General features: G+C 47.1%; 1 protein-coding gene across 4 annotated transcripts in view; it reads left to right on the forward strand.

Moving 5' to 3' along the window:
* GPCPD1 (glycerophosphocholine phosphodiesterase 1) overlaps positions 1-20,085 on the forward strand; it is a 169,807-nt gene that overhangs the window by 68,587 nt on the left and 81,135 nt on the right. For all 4 annotated transcript variants that reach the window (XM_075339317.1, XM_075339318.1, XM_075339315.1 and 1 more), the window contains exons 7-9: positions 7,906-8,029; positions 12,130-12,373; positions 15,760-15,922. In XM_075339317.1, the coding sequence (XP_075195432.1) occupies positions 7,906-8,029; positions 12,130-12,373; positions 15,760-15,922 (531 nt within the window). The remainder of the gene's footprint in view (positions 1-7,905; positions 8,030-12,129; positions 12,374-15,759; positions 15,923-20,085) is intronic.

Below are 20,085 nucleotides of genomic sequence, written 5' to 3' on the forward strand. Positions count from 1 at the left end.
TTATGTGTTTCTTCCTCTGGCTCTGTTGCCCAGAGTGTTACGCAAGATAAGGGCCGACTGCCGCCGCGCCATCCTCGTCGCTCCAGACTGGCCGAGGAGGTCGTGGTACCCGGATCTGTGGCATCTCACGGTTGGCCAACCGTTGGCACTGCCAGACCGACCAGATTTGCTGTCTCAAGGGCCGTTTTTCCATCTGAATTCTGCGGCCCTCAACCTGACTGTGTGGCCATTGAGTCCTGGATCCTAGCGTCTTCAGGATTATCTCAAGAGGTCATTGCCACTATGAGACAGGCTAGGAAACCAACGTCCGCCAAGATCTACCACAGGACGTGGAAAATATTCCTGTCGTGGTGCTCTGCTCAGGCGTTTTCTCCCTGGCCATTTGCCTTGCCCACTTTTCATCTCAATCAGGACATCTCCTTACCCTCGTTTTGTCCTCATCCAGTTCACCAATGTGAAAAGGATTTGCACTTGTTAGATCTGGTGAGAGCACTCAGACTCTACATTTCTCGTACGGCGCCCCTGCGCCGCTCCGATGCTCTCTTTGTCCTTGTCGCTGGCCAGCGTAAAGGGACACAAGCTTCCAAATCAACCCTGGCTCGGTGGATCAAGGAACCAATTCTCGAAGCTTACCGTTCCTCGGGGCTTCCGGTTCCCTCAGGACTGAAGGCCCATTCTACCAGGGCCGTGGGAGCGTCCTGGGCCTTGCGACACCAGGCTACGGCTCAGCAGATGTGTCAGGCAACTACCTGGTCGAGCCTGCACACTTTCACGAAACACTATCAGATGCATACCTATGCTTCGGCAGATGCCAGCCTAGGTAGGCGAGTCCTTCAGGCGGCAGTTGCCCACCTGTAGGACGGAGCCGTTACGGCTCTATTATGAGGTATTATTTACCCACCCAGGGACTGCTTTTGGACGTCCCAATTGTCTGGGTCTCCCAATTAGGAGCGACAGAGAAGAAGGGAATTTTGTTTACTTACCGTAAATTCCTTTTCTTCTAGCTCCAATTGGGAGACCCAGCACCCGCCCCTGTTTTTTGTATACACATGTTGTTCATGTTAAATGGTTTCAGTTCTCCGATATTCCTTCGGATTGAATTTACTTTAAACCAGTTTATATTTTTTTCCTCCTTCTGGCTTTTGCACCAAAACTGATGAGCCCGTAGCAGTACGGGGGGTGTATAGGCTGAAGGGGAGGGGCTTTACACTTTTAGTGTAATACTTTGTGTGGCCTCCGGAGGCATAGCTATACACCCCAATTGTCTGGGTCTCCCAATTGGAGCTAGAAGAAAAGGAATTTACGGTAAGTAAACAAAATTCCCTTCTTTTTTACCGGATCTGAGCTGGATTGTGCTGTTGTTTCAGTCTCCCTACATTGGTGATTTGCTGACAGCTCCAGTGTTTCATGGAGCGCATCGGAGGTCAGAAATTAATGCATCTTTATGGGAGCCTCCTTCTGGCTCTCATAGACTTGTATTGAGAGCTTGTGATGTAACTTTGGACTTCTGGATAGGCAGACGTTAGGATTATAAGATGGCGTTACCGGACCAAAGCTGCACTGAAAAACTATGAAGCTGGCAAAGAGTAAGTATAAGACTGGGGGCAGGGTACTTTCATTTAAAGCACCACTCCAGCACTGCAAAAACTGCTGGAGTGGTGCTTTAAAGTCAGAAGAATCTGACAGCAGGTTTTGACCTAATCTTCGAGCAGCATAACGTAGGGGTGGAGATCCTGATTCCAGCGATATAATCACTGGGCTGCTTAGTGTAGTTTTAATAAAATCACTGTTTAATCAGTAGTAGATTATCACTACCGGACTACTTGGAGTGCTGACAGGTAGTCCAGCATATTCATGAGCTAAATCTGCAGTAGAGAAAACATTGATTTTATCAAAATGACAGCAAACAACTGAGTAAGTGACACATTGCTGGAATCAGGCTTTGTCCAAAGCTCGAGAATTGCAGAATATTATATAGTTTGCTAAATTGTGATCCTCAGTGACATTGTGTAGTCTAGAGAGTTGAGGTTTACAACAGAAAATTGCACATATATGTATTATTATTGACTATTGCAAAGGCAATAAACTCTCAATGTTAATGGCGATTCTACAATGATGATGTGATACTGCATTAGCCGTGGGACATGAAGTTGTGGAATAATGCCATGAGAGGAATACTTTATTACACCACACGAGCAGATTACACTGTATTCTACTGTAACATATCTTTTCTGTTACTATGTACATGGCTTCACTACCAAAAAAAGCCTTTATGTTCCATTTTTATTCATTTTAATTTTTTTATTTTTTTTAGGGAAGTTTTGTTTCATTCTCCCCTATTGACATACCATAATTGCTTTAAACTTTCAGCAAGCCATATCTAGTAAAAAGGATTTGTAGTGGCCGTATGTGCACCTTTAGATTTCAGTCTTAAGGGGTTGTCCCATCTCTGACATTTATGGTGTTTGGCAGATTTTGGAACTCTAAAGGGGGCTTTACACGCTACGATATCGTTAATGTTTGATCGTCGGGGTCACATTGTTAGTGATGCACATCCGGCGTCATTAACGATATCGCAGCGTGTAATACTTACCAGCGACCTTAGGCGACCTCAAAAATAGTGAAAATCGTTCACCATGGAGAGGTCGTCCCAAACTCCAAAAATCGGTAAGGGTTGTTTAGCGTTGTGGTTCATCGCTCATGCGGCAGCACACATCGCTATGTGTGACACCGCATGAGCGAGGACCGTCTCCTTACCTGCCGCCGGCCCCAATGCGGAAGGAAGAGGTGGGCGGGATGTTTACATCACGCTCAGCTCTGCCCCTCAGCTTTGATTGGCCGGCCGCTGTGTGACGTTGCGGTGACGTCGCTGTGATGCCGAACGTCCCTCCCTCTTGAAGGAGGGATTGTTCGGCAGTCACAGCGACGCCGCCGACCAGATAAGTATGTGTGACGCTGCGTAGCGATAATGTTCGCTACGGCAGTGATCACAAACAATCGCATGCGCGACGGGGGCGGGTACTTACACGGTCGCTATCGCTACAAATTGCTAGTGATATCGCTACCGTGTAAAGCCCCTGTCACACACAGAGATAGATCTGTGGCAGATCTGTGGTTGCAGTGAAATTATGGACAATCAGTGCCAGGTTTGTGGCTGTGTACAAATGGAACAATATGTCCATGGTTTCACTGCAACCACAGATCTGCCAAAGATTTATCTCTGTGTGTGTCGGGGCCTTAAGTTTCTTGGCAGCACAAGAAATGATCCCAAGACAGATGTGTATGCGCCAGTGATGGGATACGTATCCATCAAATATTATGGCACATCTGTGCACATACCATAATCGTCTGAGATGAGAATACCCCTTTTAATTGTTAGGGAAACAAAATCTAATTATTTATATTGAATTGTTTTTCTTTCTTTCCATTAAAGGAAAGCATAAATGTTGATGAAGGTGGACCTGCCTTTTAAAAGTACTTCTCCCTCAATCAATTAAGGATCTATAAATTGCTGTGGGTACAGCACCAGTTTTGCCCCTTTGTGTGTTGTCTGCTCTCTGGCCACGCGCTGAGCAGTGCCCTCAGTTGTCACTGCGGTTATTGCCTGTGGCTGCAGCAGATCCGGTAGCCCTTCCTCACTCCACCGCCTGCTCTGTGCTGATAAAGCTGATAACACCCCACCCTCACAACTTGGTCCTTTGCTGTGTTTGCTATTTTGAGTTTGGTTGCAGTTTTCTTTTCAAACAAAATTAAGAGTGGATAAGTCTACACCACCCAAATATTGCAGTCTTTCAGAGTCTTCCAAAAATAACATATTGGCCTCATATATATCTGTTGATAATTATATTGGAGAATGAATGTGTTTGCAGCACAATATCATGATGTGTATAATGTGGTGTTTACAGGTGAAATGTGTTTGGGATGCGTTTCACCTATGAGAACTGATGTAAACTGTGTATCATACTACTGATCTATGTAGAAACACACTAAGGGTAAGCAAACCCGGTGAGTAATACTGAGCAGGTGGCATGCAATAAAAAATCGCATTCCGCTCGGACCAATATTACTCTAAGGGCAGCTCCCATGGGCGATTTTTTTTTTTTTTTTTTTTGTTTTGTTTTTTTTTTTTCCCCCCCTTCCTCAGCCATAATCTGACCAAGAAAACAAGCGCAGGTGGAATGTGATCCTGTTTCACTTGCCCCCATTCAAGTCTATGGGGGCGAGAGAAACATTGCATTGCGCTCACATTACAGTGGAGTGCAATGCGATTGTCGCATAATGTGTTTTGTCGCATCAGACAGCAATGGAGGAGAAGGGGAGATAAATCCTTACCTCCCCTCCGCAGCGCCGGCCCTCCCCTCCGCAGCGCCGGCCCTCCCCTCCGCAGCGCCGGCCCTCCCCTCCGCAGCGCCGGCCCTCCCCTCCGCAGCGCCGGCCCTCCCCTCCGCAGCGCCGGCCCTCCCCTCCGCAGCGCCGGCCCTCCCCTCCGCAGCGCCGGCCCTCCCCTCCGCAGCGCCGGCCCTCCCCTCCGCAGCGCCGGCCCTCCCCTCCGCAGCGCCGGCCCTCCCCTCCGCAGCGCCGGCCCTCCCCTCCGCAGCGCCGGCCCTCCCCTCCGCAGCGCCGGCCCTCCCCTCCGCAGCGCCGGCCCTCCCCTCCGCAGCGCCGGCCCTCCCCTCCGCAGCGCCGGCCCTCCCCTCCGCAGCGCCGGCCCTCCCCTCCGCAGCGCCGGCCCTCCCCTCCGCAGCGCCGGCCCTCCCCTCCGCAGCGCCGGCCCTCCCCTCCGCAGCGCCGGCCCTCCCCTCTGCAGCTGTGGTCTGATCACAGGATCGGACCACAGTCGCATGACACTCTGCTTCCACTGTATACTATATCTTCTGAAAATTGTGGATGAGCTTTTGTAAAATCTTTTGCTGGTTGTAATATGCAGTAAATTGTTCAGATGTAAAATCCACTTTGACTATCACCCATGTGCACGTACCTAAAACTCTGCTTACACGAGAACATGGTTGTGCAGTGTCGGTAAGGTTGATTTCCATCCATGCTACTCCGCAAATGGCCAAATTGCTTTTAAGAATTTCCACAGGTAAAGACAGAGTGGAAATCCGCACGACATTTTGTGGATATTAGTGCTGATTTGATTGCAGATCTAAATGTCAAAAACAGCTAAAAGCCGAAATAAAAAGTATATATAATTTTAGCCTCCACTGGGCTCCTCAAAGAGGCATCACCACAGGGTGCCAAATTTACAGAAGCTGGCAGGGGACCATATGGTGGCTGTAGATAACATAATCTGCATTATGTATTTATTCATTACAGATGTATTTTAAAGGGGTCCTGTCATGTGAAAAAATACTATTCATCATAGATATGGGATAATTTGCAGATTAATAGCGTTCTGAAGCTGTATGGCTGCTGCAATGAGACATGTATTCCTCCCGGGAGCCGCCACTCACTGTACACTGAGTGGAGACTGAAAGCCAGAGGCTTCTGGGAGGAAGAAAGTGCTTTTCCTCCCAGCAGCTGGGCCTTCAATGCGGCGGCCACTCTGCTTCAGAACACTAATAACTAATGAAGAGCGAGCGGGCTCCATACTGGATCAAGCATCAGGGAGCTCACGTATGCTCGTGAGCGATTCTATACAAAGAGCGAACACCCTTCAATGAATGATGGGAGCCGACACCTCTGTGAGAGCTGTTTTGCATTCCCTGATTGTCTCTCAATGGGGGTTAAAAAAAAAAAAAAAAGTGTTTGGATGCTGTGTTAAAAAGAATAAATATATAACCCAGTCCACACTCCCCTGGAAATGCTCTGTATGTTGGCGGAGAGTAAACTGCCCAATCATTGACTTCCAGTATACGCGATACTCTAGTCCAACCCGTCAGAGTCTGACTCGAGTAAAGCGCACTTGGGCATTTTAGTGCTTGCTCATCACTACTGTTAACCTGTAGAGTTAACCCCACATCTGCAGATTGATTGCGTGTTTTAGCATGACAGGTTCCCTCTAAAGGGAATCTGTCAGTAGGATCTACCCTCCTAAGCCGTTTCTAATGTCATGTAGGTTATAGGAATGTGATGATATGATACCTTGATATCTGTGATCCGCTATCTTATTCCAGGAAAATCCATGCTTTTATTCTAAAATCCCTAGAAGCTAATTTCCTGACCCATAGATTTTAACATCTCATTTACATATTAAATAGATCAGATCACATATATAAGTATCATTTTATTCAGCTTTTTATGACCTGCATGGCCATATTGATGACTTGCGTGGGTTGATCATTGACAGATTCCCATTAAAAGGAACCGGTCACCAGTTTTTCGGCCTATATGCTGGGGCCACCACCACATCATTCTAACATGCTATATATAAGAGCCCAGGCCGCTGTGTAGAAAATAAAAAAAAACAACCTTTATAATAGTCACCCAATGGCTGCGCTGCGGTGGATTCTAGTCAGATGGACGTCTCCGTTGTCCGGTGCCTGCGCCTCCTTTTTCGGCCATCTTCGTCCTCCTTCTGAAGCCTGTGTGCATGATGCATCCTACGTATACACACTCGCCGGTCCCGCGCAGGCGCACTACAATACTTTGATCTGCCATGCTCAGGGAAGATCAAAATGCGCCTGCGCAGGATCTCAATGTCGGCGAGTGTGGATGACGTAGGACGCGTCATGCATCCCAGCTAAGAAGAAGGACGACAAAGATGACCAAAAGAGGCAGTGCCAGCACCGGACAACAGAGATGCCTATCTGACTAGAATCCACCGCAGCGCGGCTGTTAGGTGAGTATTATAAAGTCATTTTTAAGTTCTACACAGCGGCCTGGGCTCTTATATACAGCATGTTAGAATGTGTATATAAGAGCCCACTGGTGGTGGCCGCAGCTTATAGGCTGAAAAACTGGTGACCGGTTCCCTTTTAAGGCCACATACACCGCTTTGATATTTGGTGAGGGTTTTTTTTTTTACCTCCGTATTTGTAAGCAAAAACCATGAGTGGGTGATAAATACAGCAGTGGTGCCTGTGTTTCTATCATACTTGGCCTCGGACTGTTGCACTCCTGATTTTGGCCTCATATACTGAGGTGAAAGATTCCCCATGCACGTGACCTAAGGCTACTTTCACACATCCGGCTTGAGCTCTGCGGCTCAATCCGGCTGTGCAAGCTATGCAACGGATGCGGTGAAAACACCGCATCCTTTGCATAAGTTTTTCCCTTGCGGCCCGTCCGGTTTTTGCCGCTTGCGGTATGCTACTGAGCATGCGCAGTGGCAAAAACCGCATGCGGTGGCCGGATGCGGTTTTTGCCGCATCCGGCCGCCATAGGCATGCATTGAGAGATGCGCCGCATCGGCCGAATGCGGCGCGATGCGGTTTTTTTTGCCGCACGAAAAAACGTGCCAGGCAACGTTCCATCCGGCCGCCGCATCGGCTAAATCTGCCGCATGCGGCAAAAACCGGATGGAACGCAAGGCCATGCGGCACAATGCGGCACTAATTAAAGTCTATGCAGGAAAATCGCAACCGGCAGCAAAAAAAAAACGGTTGCGATTTTCCTGCAAAGTGCCGGATTGTGCCGCAGAAGAAAAACCGGATGTGTGAAAGCAGCCTTAGGTGCATGCTTTTCTTCCTATGTGATTTCATCACGTGCTATACAAGGCATACTCGGTGAGTGCTCGCCTCCTCCGGGTGATTCCTCACCATCTATAATGAAAATAAATGCAGCAAATCCGCGATGTGTGGCCTCACTCTTGGAGAGATTTGTTTCCTCACAATCTAATTATGTTGTCCATAGTAACATAATATGAAGCCTAATAATGGGTGATCTGATGTCTATATGTATGTTTACTGTCAATTTCTTTTGTGTGGGTTGTTTGTTGCCTCTAACTTTCATCTACTTTGCCAGATGGCGTTGACACTGTGGATTCCGGATGGCTGACATGTCAGACTGAGCTTAGATTGCGTCTACATTATTCTGAAAAACAGCCTGTTTCTATATCCAAGAAAAAATTTAAAAAGTCTAGGTTTAGGTATGGTGATAAATCGGTCTTGCGTTTTTTGTTTTTAAAAAGAGCAAAGATTGCTTTCCACCTTTTTAGTTAATGCTGTTTGTACAGAAATCTTGGAGACCAAACTAGTCTTGAGTCCCAGTGGTTCATCTCAGTGATTTGTTTGAGTTGTAAGCATTACAAATGATTGACCTAAGATCTTCTTCATACGAAAATCTAATAAACAGATTACGGGCTGCAAAGGATCTAGCCACAATACACATGTAGCAGAACTGATTTTGTAATTTGGCACAATGCGCAGAATTCTCATCCAGCTTTAACATACCCATCCCGCCCAAGCTTCACCCACATTGGCAGAGCGCCACCAAACTGGTGTAAAAACCCCAAAAGTCGCAATTTTTTTAGACATCTGTGCTGGACAAAAGCATTATGACTTTTCAAGGTGTTTTACATCAGACATTGGCAAAAACCGCTTCAAGAATCGGGCCTATTTTCGTGTGCTCTAGGTCAGCCACCCTATATTTTTTTTAGTGTATGAAAAAGCATAATTGATCGTCCTTTTCAATACATTGATATAGCTTAGTTACATAGAGATGCATTACACATACAGAAATGCACATAAATAGATTTCCCCAGTTGTCCCATGATGTACCCCACAAGTATGGTATGAACAAAGCATTGTTGTGTCCCATTGTGCTTCAAAATATTTTTCATACTACTGCATTGATCTACTAAGTTACATAGTTACATAGTTACTTAGGTTGAAAAAAGACCTAGGTCCATCTAGTTCAACCAAGGAAACAGTTAAAATACACAATCAGCTCTGCTACATCTGTGGTTTGGTCAGTTTTATTTAAAAGGAATCTGTCAGCAGGATTTTGCAATGTAAGCTGAGGACAGCATGCTGCAAGGTTTAATAAAGAAAAAGCAACTGTGCTTCTCTTACCTGTGTGTGAGCTATAGTGTACCTAAACTAAATGGTTTAGATCCCTGTAATAACATTAGAGGACTAGAACCTCACATGCCACATTGTCCAGCACGCCCCCTGCTGCAATTGACACCTCAGTCCATGCACAACCTCTATAGAGACCCTGGCGTGGGCAGGGACAGTTCTCCCAGCTCTGCTAAACTCAATTCTTTGATAACGTCAGAATGGCTGCACTCAGTAATTTAAATTAAACATGGTTTGTTTCAGAATCTCTTTGCCTACATCATGCCGCTCTCAGATGAAGCAGCAAAAACCTGCTGACAGATTCACTTTCAAGTGCTGTCCACTTTAAGAATGTTTGTTGAAAAAAATACAAAAATTTAGTCTGAAAAGTTTTTTTTTTGTTTTTTCTTTTAAGATTATACACTTGCTGTTTTCAGTCCTATTAAAAAAAAAATTTGATTCTTTATACATCTTTTAGCTTCAAAACCATGGCTCATTTTTATCCTGCCACTCTTCCCATTGTAGCTACCTTTATTGCCCCATAGTGTGGACTTTAGACCATCAAATCCTTCATTTTGTGCTTTGTGTGTTAGTTATGACTTCGGTAATGGGTAAATTTTTTATTTTTTTTTTAGATTTGTGGTTTTCCTTATATTTATTGGCCACATAATATTTTGGTGGTCTGCCGAAGAATTATTTGAAGCTTCAGTACTAAGATGGTGGAGCAGTAGAGTTGAGCGAGTACCTAACTATTCGTACTCGCTATACTCATAACGAGTACTGTCTACTACTCGTGTATTCACTCCGAATAGCGTGTGCAATGCAAGTCAATGGAGAAAAACTCGCAATGTAACGAGTAACCCGAATGCCGCACTACTCGTGCGAGTAGCTAATAGTGCGGGATTCGGGTTACTCGGTGCATTGCGAGTTTTTCCCCATTGACTTGCATTGCACGCGCCATTAGAAACAAATACGCGAGTATTAGACCGTACTCGAGTATAGCGAGTACAAATAGGTACTCACTGAACTCTTTGAAGCAACCTTCTGCTAACTGTACAAACAGCATTACATACCTCACTATATATACCCCAATCTGGATGCAAAGATTTGGGTTTTCTGTGAGAGAAATTATGGTACTAAATTTTAAAATGAAACTTTCTATGCATTTCATAGAATAAGACCAAGTTACAAAGTAATTTTTTACACAGGACAAGGAAGATAACAATATTGCTCTGGGCGTTCATAAGAGAGGCCCTTCAGATCTTGGTGTCACCCTGTGAAGGGGTAATCTCAAGTCTTCTATCTATGGTATAGGGGAAAACCTCTCAATCGCTGATGGCCTGCATGTTGGGGCCCTCATAGATCCTGGGATCTGGGCCTTCGGCAGAGCCCCATGTGAATAGAGCAGTGGTCGATCAGGTGCACTGCCACTCCATTCATTGTAATATGAGTGTTGAAGACCAGCGCTCGATCTCCAGCACTCCCATTAAGAATGAATGAAGCTGGGGATGCGCATGATCCAACTCTACTCCATTCACATGGGTTGTTGGGATCAGTGGAGATCCTAGCAGTCATACCCTCCAGCAATCGGGAAGTTATCCCCTTATCGCACTGATAATCTATCTTCCAAAATTGAGAATTGTGATTTAAGTTTTTACGCCTACCCAATAGGTATTACCTGGGTTTTGAGTTTAATTATGAAATGCTATGTCCATGTTTGCAACCATTTTTATTTTATTGTTCTAGTACATTAAAATGGAAAATAGTCATTAATGAATAATGTCCCATGTTTTTTATGGAGATCTATGTGTCTCCATGGTAACAGACCACAAACAGAACCTTTATGTAGTCTGATCCTGCAGCCACTCACTTTTGGATTTGTCCCCTACTTATTGGCATAAACTTGTTAGATGTAGCAGACCCTTCATTCCTGGTATTGATGAACCCCTGCCAATACTGTGAATGAAGGGGCTGCAGCACTGATTTACTCAATTGGGCCATCTGCATGGTGGTAAGGAGCACCCCAGTAAAGGGGCTGGATCCAGCGTCGGACTGGCTACCGGAGGAATCTCCAGTAATGCAAGGCCTGGATTCAGGTACCTGCATTTCACTCCGGAGCTGACTGTACCGCGAGCGCCGAGTGATTGATTCCCCAGCGCTTGCGGTTCAGTTCATGACAGCAGCAGACAGGCCGGGGTGATCTCCGGAGTTCAGGTGAGAGCACTGGAGATCACCCTGGCCTCTCTGCAGCTGTCATAAACTGAACCGCAATTGCTGGGGAATCAATCACTCAGCGCTCGCGGTACAGTCTCGGCTGCACTCTGGAGCTCAGGTGAGAGCTCCGGAGTGCAATGCAGGTACCTGAATCCAGGCCTGGCATTACTGGAGATTCCTCCGGTAGCCAGTCAGACGCGGGCTGGATCACTATCCTTTTAATAAGTGGGGGGTTTTATGATCGGACCCTTACCACTCACAGAATATTGGCAAGGCCTAGCTAAATGTCTTCACTTTGTGAGGAATAACCTTTTAGGACAATTTGCAAAATTGCTTTAGCTTAGATGTATTAGAGCAAAAAGTAAAAAAATGGCTGTGGATGTGGATATAGCAGTCTGTAAGTTCAAAATAATAAAACCAATTTGGTGCCATTTTAGGCGTTATGATGTCCTTCATATAGAGAAATAATGAGGACATGCCAGCTTGTTTAAAAAAAAAAAAAAAAACCCAAAAACAATGCATAGGTAAGAAAATCAAATGAAACTCGAAGTATTTCTTGTGATTCTGCTGAGTTTCTACAAGAACTTGGATATTGAAGGCAGCGTGTGGCTTCTGGTGACTGCCACCTAACCACACGCAGAATTTCTGGTAATCCTATCGGATCCGCCAACTATGCCCCATCCGCTTTTTTCTGTAAAGGGATCCTTATCACCCAACGGCGCAAATAATTAGTTTTTTAGAAAGTAAAGCTCAGCATTGTATATTTTTACGAATATTATTTTTCGAGGCAATTTTTGCCTTTTTTTTTTTTCTTTTTCTGCTTCTTTAAAAATAAAATCTAAATGCATGACTAAGTAGATTGTTAAAAAAAAAAAAGTCACATTTTGCACAGTTTTCTTGCATTAGGTTAATTATGGTATGTATGGAAAGATATCATGAGCCTTGCATCTAATATAATTTTATTTTGTGCTGACAGGGTGAAGTTGACGTTTGGAGGCCTTGAAGAAGAGGGCGAAGATGAAGAGCCAGAAAAGCCAGCTCCAATTCTTCACCCAAAGATGGCTAGCACATTCGAAATCTCCTTAATAAGCAATAGTGAATTTGTGTCTCGGCACTCGCAGCCAGAATGTGGCTATGCACTCCAGCCTGACAGGTGGTCCGAATTCAGTGTGCACACCATGGAGCCTGATAATTTGGAACTACTTTTTGACTTTTTTGAAGTGAGTGTTTTATGTAGATAATGAGATGTACAGAACAGGAAGAAGTTGCTTTATCCCTTATGCTAGTGGCACAATCGCACCTACTAAATATATCTTTGAAATTTGTAATGATAAGCTAGTTTGGCTATCGTTCTGATCCCTTATATGCAGACCTGTTTCTTAAGCAGGCTTTACACGCTACAATATATCTTACGATGTGTCGGCGGGGTCACGTCGTAAGTGACACACATCCGGCCTCGTTTGTTATATTGTAACGTGTGACAGCTACGTGCGATTGTGATTGAACGTTAAAATGTTCATCGCATGCACATCATTCAATTTTTAAAAATTGAACGTGAGGTGGTTCCATGTTCCCGCGGTAGCACACATCGCAGTGTGTGACACCCCGGGAACGATGAACAGATGTTACCTGCGTCCCGCGGCTCCCGCCAGCAATACGGAAGGAAGTAGGTGGGCGGGATGTTTACGTCACGCTCATCTCCGCCGCTCCGCTTCTATTGGCCGGCTACCGCGTGACGTCGCTGTGACGCCGAACGTCCCTCCCACTCCAGGTATTGGATGTTCGCTGCCCACAGCGAGGTTGTATTGATGGGTAAGTACGTGTGACAGCAAATAATCGTTTGTGCAACACGGTCAACAAATTGAACGTGTTGCACATACGATGGGGGCGGGTCAAATCGCATACGATATCGTATGCGAAACTGACACGTGTAAAGCAGGCTTTAGTTTTCGCTCCAAGGAATTGTCTGCACTTAATTTTTTCCTGGCAGCGGGGCTCTAATTTTATTCATCCTGGCAGTGTTCAGCTTGCAGTCATGGTGGTGGCTCATATTATTCGTCTGTCAGTCAGTGCGTGCTTCACGGCTACAGCCACTGCTCCCCTATACACTGAGCGGAGACTGAACTGGCGCCGCCACTATGACCAGAACCAGCGCTGCTGGGAGGAATAGAGTTCACTTCCTCCCGGCAGCGGGGCTCTAAGTGCAGGCACCACGCAAGTTCAAAATCGTATTAACCATGGGATTAGCCCCATATCTGCAGGTTATTGGCATTTTTTCACATAACAGGTTTCCTTTAAGAACTAAATATTAAGTGCTATATTTTGCGTTTTTTTTGTTTTGCTTCATTCACTTGGAGGGTGCTCAAGACAGTAATTTCAATATGGGTCAGAAAGGAGGCGATTTTAAGCACTACAGCCCTTTATTTCCTTCCTGCTGATGTATGCTACAGGAGCAGATGGATAGAAATGTAGCTAAATTACCATATCCCTTTTATCATACCAAAGAATCCACAACCAAATGTGGCAGAGAAAATATTAATATATGGCTTTAAATACTGAGAAAATACAGCTGTACTCTGAAATGCTCTGGTGTGCAAACATTGAATATACAAATTTTCATTAATGCTATAGAAAATGTTAAAATATAAAGGTACTTGGAGCACAATTTGGCCAATTCATGGGGGCCCAACAGCTACAACAAGGCGTATCCCTTTGTTGGGACCCTAACATTATATGCCTCTTCATGGGCTAAAAGCCTACCATTTATAGGGCAGGAAGGATCCAGCTAGAAATATAAACACCTTTAGGTTGATGGGAGGAAGGCGGAACGCTCAGTCAGAAAGGAGTGGACTACAAATGTAAAAAACAAATAATAATTAAATACCGGTTGTGCAAATGTAAAAATGCTTAAATGCACATACACAGTAAAACATGAAAATTAAGGGATGTCACAGGTAGGGCAAATAATTGACAAAAAATAAAAATATATATATTTTTAACTTTTTGCCAATTATTTGCCCTACCTGTGAGATAGAGATATAGTTATATAGATATAGCTATGTAGATAGATATATAGATGGATATAGAGAGGTAGATATCTAAATAGATATAATTTCCATACATACCGTATTTTTCGGACCATAAGACGCACTTTTTTTCCCCCAAATGTTGGGGGAAAGTTGGGGATGCATCTTATGGTCTGACTATAGGGCTGCGGCCGGGAATGAGGGTGCTGCGGTGGAGCGGGTCATCGGGGGCACGAGCAGGCAGCAGCAGCAGCGCCTGCCGTGACCACGTGGGCCCGCTCATTAGAAATGCACGCCCATCCTCCCACCCATTTCTCAGCGCAGAAGCCGGCGCTGACAGGTGGGCGGGAGGACGAGCGGGGACGCGCGCATAGTAAAGAGCCGGCCTGCATGATCACCCTTGGCAATTACAGCCTGGAATGATCATGTGCAGCTGTATTCACTGCCCCCCGCGCGTCATCATCAGCGCGGGGTGCAGTGAATCAGTGTACTCACCCGTCCCCGTGTGTGGAGCCGTCCCCCTGCAGCACGCGATGTCTTCCTGACTGTGCCGGTCAGCTGATCTGTGCTGATCAGCTGATCGGCACAGACAGGAAGACATTGCGATGCTGCATGGGAACGGCTCCACACACACAGGTCAGCGGCGCAGAGAGGAAGATGATCGGTGTGCAGGGAGTGAGGAAAAGGTAAGTATAAACGTTTATTTTTTTTTCTCTGTGCTATAGGATACAGGCCATATACCAGGATGGTATATGAGCACATTGGGGGCATATAGCAGGATGGGAGTATATAAGCAGGATGGATGGGGGGTATATGAGCAGGATGGGGGTATATGAGCAGGATGGGGGTATATGAGCAGGATGGGGGTATATGAGCAGGATGGGGGTATATGAACAGGATTGGGGGTATATGAACAGGATGGGAGTATATGAGCAGGATGGATGGGGGAATATGAGCAGGATGGATGGGTGGTATATCAATAGGATGGGGGAATATGAGCAGGATGGGGGAATATGAGCAGGATGGGGGAATATGAGCAGGATGTTGGTATATGAGCAGGATGTTGGTATATGAGCAGGATGGGGGTATATGAGCAGGATGGATGGGGGGTATATCAATAGGATGGGGGAATATGAGCAGGATGGGGGTTTATAACAGGATCATATACAAGGCAGGAGGATCATGACCAGGATGGGGTACCTTAGTAGAGAATTTGGGGACATTACCCCCATAACAGTGTCAGCAGCAGATACTCGCCCCATAAGTGTGTCATGACCACATTTTTTTGCTTAAAGTTTTATTTTCCTCCTCTAAAACCAGGGTGCGTCTTATAGTCCGAAAAATACGGTAAATCTGATTTAAAAAATGTTATTTTTTATGTCCACATCATTTTAAGTACCTTAAAAGGGCCATATTTTGTTAATCTGTTATCATCTTAGGTATGGTAATATGTGTATTCATATAGATCTGAGGAGTTTTTAAATCAATGGGTTTTTGCAATTCTTAGTCATTGTTTGTGGAATTATTTTTTTGTTTTTCTGCTGTGTTATTAGTAATATCCTTATTTTTTGTACCTGCAGGAAGACTTGAGCGAGGCTGTGGTGCAGGGCGATACCCTCCCTGGACATGTGGGTACTGCGTGTCTCTTGTCATCCACTATCATGGAGATGGGGAAGAGTAATGGGATTATCACCCTCCCCATCATGAGCAGGAATGCCAGACAGACTCTGGGGAAAGTAAGAGGTATGCGTCACCGTGGTTTGCCAATGTTAAAAGATTTGCAAGTGTTCGGTTTTGTTTTGTTTTTTTTTGTTTTTTTTTTCTCCTTGGTTTTAGTATCTGGCCATCTTTTCCGTGGGAAATATTAATTTAAAATATCACACCTCCATCCTACACTGAGAAGAGCAAACGACACACCAAGCCCACTCCATTTTAGAGTCTGACATAATTACTATTCTGAACGAAGGAACAGCTTGTGGAGCATTGTGCCAACAATACAGGAATAGGGTGTCAAGTAATCGACGTTGCATAGAGGCTGAATGTGTTTCTATCTTGGCCCCGATTCTTCAGGACTGATGTTTTTCACTCCTGTCTTGATGAGGGGGTGGGGTGAATCAGGCGAGGCTTGAAGTGGCATGCGTCTCCGTAGTCACCTCGCCACAAATCTGCACGTGTCAGTGACTGCTGTAAGATTTGGGATTTAAGGAACCCCGTTGTCAAATTCATGGTGAGCAGGAGCCATCACTCCCACGCTGCTCCACTTACTTTATCAAAATTGGGGGAAATGGGCATGAAAATCACAAAAATGTGCAACTGTTAAAAGCTTTTTCCAACTGAATTTGGCATAAAAGCTGTGAATTAGGTCCTAAATCTTTATTTAATGCGTATCCTACAGGCAGAAACCATGAGAGAGAGTCACAGTCCGCTGCGTCACAGTCCGCTGCGTCACAGTCCGCTGCGTCACAGTCCGCTGCGTCACAGTCCGCTGCGTCACAGTCCGCTGCGTCACAGTCCGCTGCGTCCACCAAAAATTGCATAATTTTATTGATTAAAGTGCTAGCAAAACCCAGACATGGTAGAAACAGTTAAACACGTTACTAGAAAATTGCCTTTTTTTTTTGTCTGCCGGTAGCACAATAATTGCGGCCCTTAAGGCCGCTTTACATGCAGCGACGTCACTAACGAGATGTCGTTGGGGTCACGGAATTCGTGACGCACATCCGGCCTCGTTAGCGACGTCGTTGCGTGTGAAACGCAGGAACGACCATTAACGATCAAAATTACTCACTTGATCGTTGACGCGTCGTTCCTGTCCCGAATATCGTTGCTGTTGCAGGACGCAGGTTGTTCGTCGTTCTTGCGGCAGCACACATTGCTAGGTGTGACACCGCAAGAGCGAGGAACTACATTGTACCTGCGGCCGCCGGCAATAAGGAAGGAAGGAGGTGGGCGGGATATTCCGCCCACTTATCTCCGCCCCTCCGCTTCTGTTGGACGGCTGCCGTGTGACGTCGCTGTGACGCCGCACGAACCGCCCCCTTAGAAAGGAGGCGGTTCGCCAGCCACAGCGACGTCGCAGGGAAGGTAAGTATGTGTGATGGGTGTTAACGATGTTGTGTGCCACGGGCAGCGATTTTCCCGTGACGCACAACCGACGGGGGCGGGTGCTTTCACCAGCGACATCGCTAGCGATGTCGCAGTGTGTAAGGTGGCCTGTACTCTTTTGGCACATTCTTTTCTTGATGTCCTTCCACGTGTGCTATAAACATAACGTCACCACTGCAGCCATGTCAATCAGAAAAACTATCATTGCAAATATGGCGGACACAAAAGAAATAATCACATAATAAATTTGTATTTCTTTGTCATTCCATTGGGAGACCCAGACAATTGGGTGTATAGCTTCTGCCTCCGGAGGCCACACAAAGTATTACACTTTAAAAAGTGTAACCCCTCCCCTCTGCCTATACACCCTCCCGTGCATCACGGGCTCCTCAGTTTTATGCTTTGTGTGGAAGGAGGCACACATCCACTCATGCATTCTCATTTTAGTTAATCGGTTGGAAGAAAAGTGGGCCCCCACGGGGCCCCCGGCATGTTCCCTTCTCACCCCACTACGTCGGCGGTGCTGTTAAGGTTGAGGTACCCATTGCGGGTACAAAGGCCGGAGCCTCATGCCGTCTCCTTCACCATCCCTTAGCGGCTCTGGGAGAAGTGGGATCCTGAGCGGTCATCCATTCACTGGGACCGTGCTCCCTCCGCAGCCCCTGTGGGAATCTGTCGGACAGGAGTCTATTTATCCTCAGGGACCGGGCCCTGCATCACTAAGGTACTCTGTGTCCCCATGGGGGATGTGCATGGAGCGCCTTCATCCCGGACGCTGCAGCAGCTGCTTATTTGTGACGGCCGGCGGACTTCCGCGCCTGCTTGTCGGCCGCGGTCTTAAATTTAGTCCCCGGCTTCAATTGCGGCCTAGTAGCAAAACTCCCGCCCCCGGGCCTGTCTATCAGGGGTAAGGGCGGGACTGCCGACCTGACGTCGGATGTGAGGGCCGGAGCATCCTGTATGTTTCCTCCCCCCTCACTGATCACTGTGGGGACTCCAGATTCCCGCACTTTTATAGCGCCGCCCACGGCCCCACTCCTCCCCAGAGAGCTCCGGCAGCCATTTTTTTGGCATTCTGCCGGTGGAGGATTTCCAGGAAAGAGCTCTGCAACACTGGGAGACCTAAGGCAGGGAATCTGGAGGACACACGCTCCGCTTTTTAGCGGTCGGTAAGCCACACCGGTCACCCGGTGCTGGTCCCCTTAGGGTGCCGGAATAGATACTATATATTTATATATTTCTGTTCGGTCGGGCTGTATACCCTTTCCCATATACCCTCAGTGATCACTCTCCTAGGAGACAACAGCATGTCGTCCACAAGGAGCAAGGGTGCCAAGGCACAGGGTTATTTTGCGACCTGTACCTCTTGTGCGGCTAAGTTACCTGCGGGTTCCACCTACCCTCACTGTGAGCAATGCTCAACCCCTGTTTTGCTTGCTCAGCCGGAGCCTCGGTCACTAGTGGGCCCCTCGGCTCAGGCAGACCCCCCTGCTCTCCCTGTCCAGGCGGCAGGGACAGAGTTTGCCGTTTTTGCTGAAAAACTCTGAGTCACTCTCACAATCCATGGCTCAGTCTATGGACATATGGTCTGCCAAGCTGCTTGAAGCTTTGCAGTCCAGACCGGTCCTTACACAGGCCCCGGGCCCTGTTGGATCGTCGCCTCCAGGCCCCTCTCTGTCCGCGCTGCAACGCGTTCCCAGGGGGGGCCCTAGGTCTCACGTGGAGGACTCCTGCCCGGACCACAGTCCCAGACCGGCTAAGCGGGCCCGCTGGGAATCTTCCCCGACTTCTTCACGCTGCTCGGGTTCCCAGCTTGAGGACTCTCTGGAGGACGAGGCGGACGTCGCAGCTCAGGGCTCTGACCCTGACGTTGCGCTCAATCTTGATACACCTGAAGGGGACGCCATAGTAAATGACCTTATCTCGTCCATCAACCAGGTGTTAGATATATCTCCCCCGCCGCCACCTGTAGAGGAGTCGACTTCTCAGCAGGAGAAACACCAGTTTCGGTTCCCCAAACGTACACGGAGTGCGTTTTTCGATCACTCTAACTTCAGAGATGCTGTCCAGAAGCCCAGAGCGGTTCCGGACAAGCGCTTTACTAAGCGCCTTACTGACACACGTTACCCCTTCCCCTCTGACGTAGTTAAGGGTTGGGCTCAATGTCCCAAGGTGGATCCCCCAGTCTCTAGATTGGCGGCTAGATCTGTGGTATCGGTTGCAGATGGCTCATCGCTAAAGGATGCCACTGACAGTCAGATAGAGCTCCTGGTGAAATCCATCTATGAAGCCACGGGCGCGTCTTTTGCCCCGGCTTTTGCAGCCGTGTGGGCACTCCAAGCTATCTCAGCTTGTCTGGCTGAGATTAATGCGGTCACACGTAATTCTGCTCCGCAGGTTGCGTCTTTGACTTCTCAGGCGTCAGCTTTTTCTTCCTACGCCATGAACGCAGTTCTAGACTCTGCTAGCCGTACAGCGGTGGCATCCGCTAACTCTGTGGCAGTCCGCAGGGCCATGTGGCTGCGCGAATGGAAGGCAGACTCGGCTTCCAAGAGGTTCTTAACCGGTTTGCCGTTTTCTGGCGACCGCTTGTTTGGCGAACGATTGGATGAGATTATTAAGGAATCCAAGGGAAAGGACTCCTCCTTACCCCAGTCCAAACCGAAGAGACCTCAGCAACGGAAAATACAATCGAGGTTTCGGTCCTTTCGTTCCTCCGCCAAGCCTCAATCCTCTTCGTCCAGCAGGCCGGAGAAAGGCCAGAGGAACTCCTATGCGTGGCGGGCGAAGTCACGCCCCCA

The sequence above is a fragment of the Anomaloglossus baeobatrachus genome, chromosome 3, assembly GCF_048569485.1.
Source record: "Anomaloglossus baeobatrachus isolate aAnoBae1 chromosome 3, aAnoBae1.hap1, whole genome shotgun sequence".
NCBI lineage: Eukaryota > Metazoa > Chordata > Amphibia > Anura > Aromobatidae > Anomaloglossus > Anomaloglossus baeobatrachus.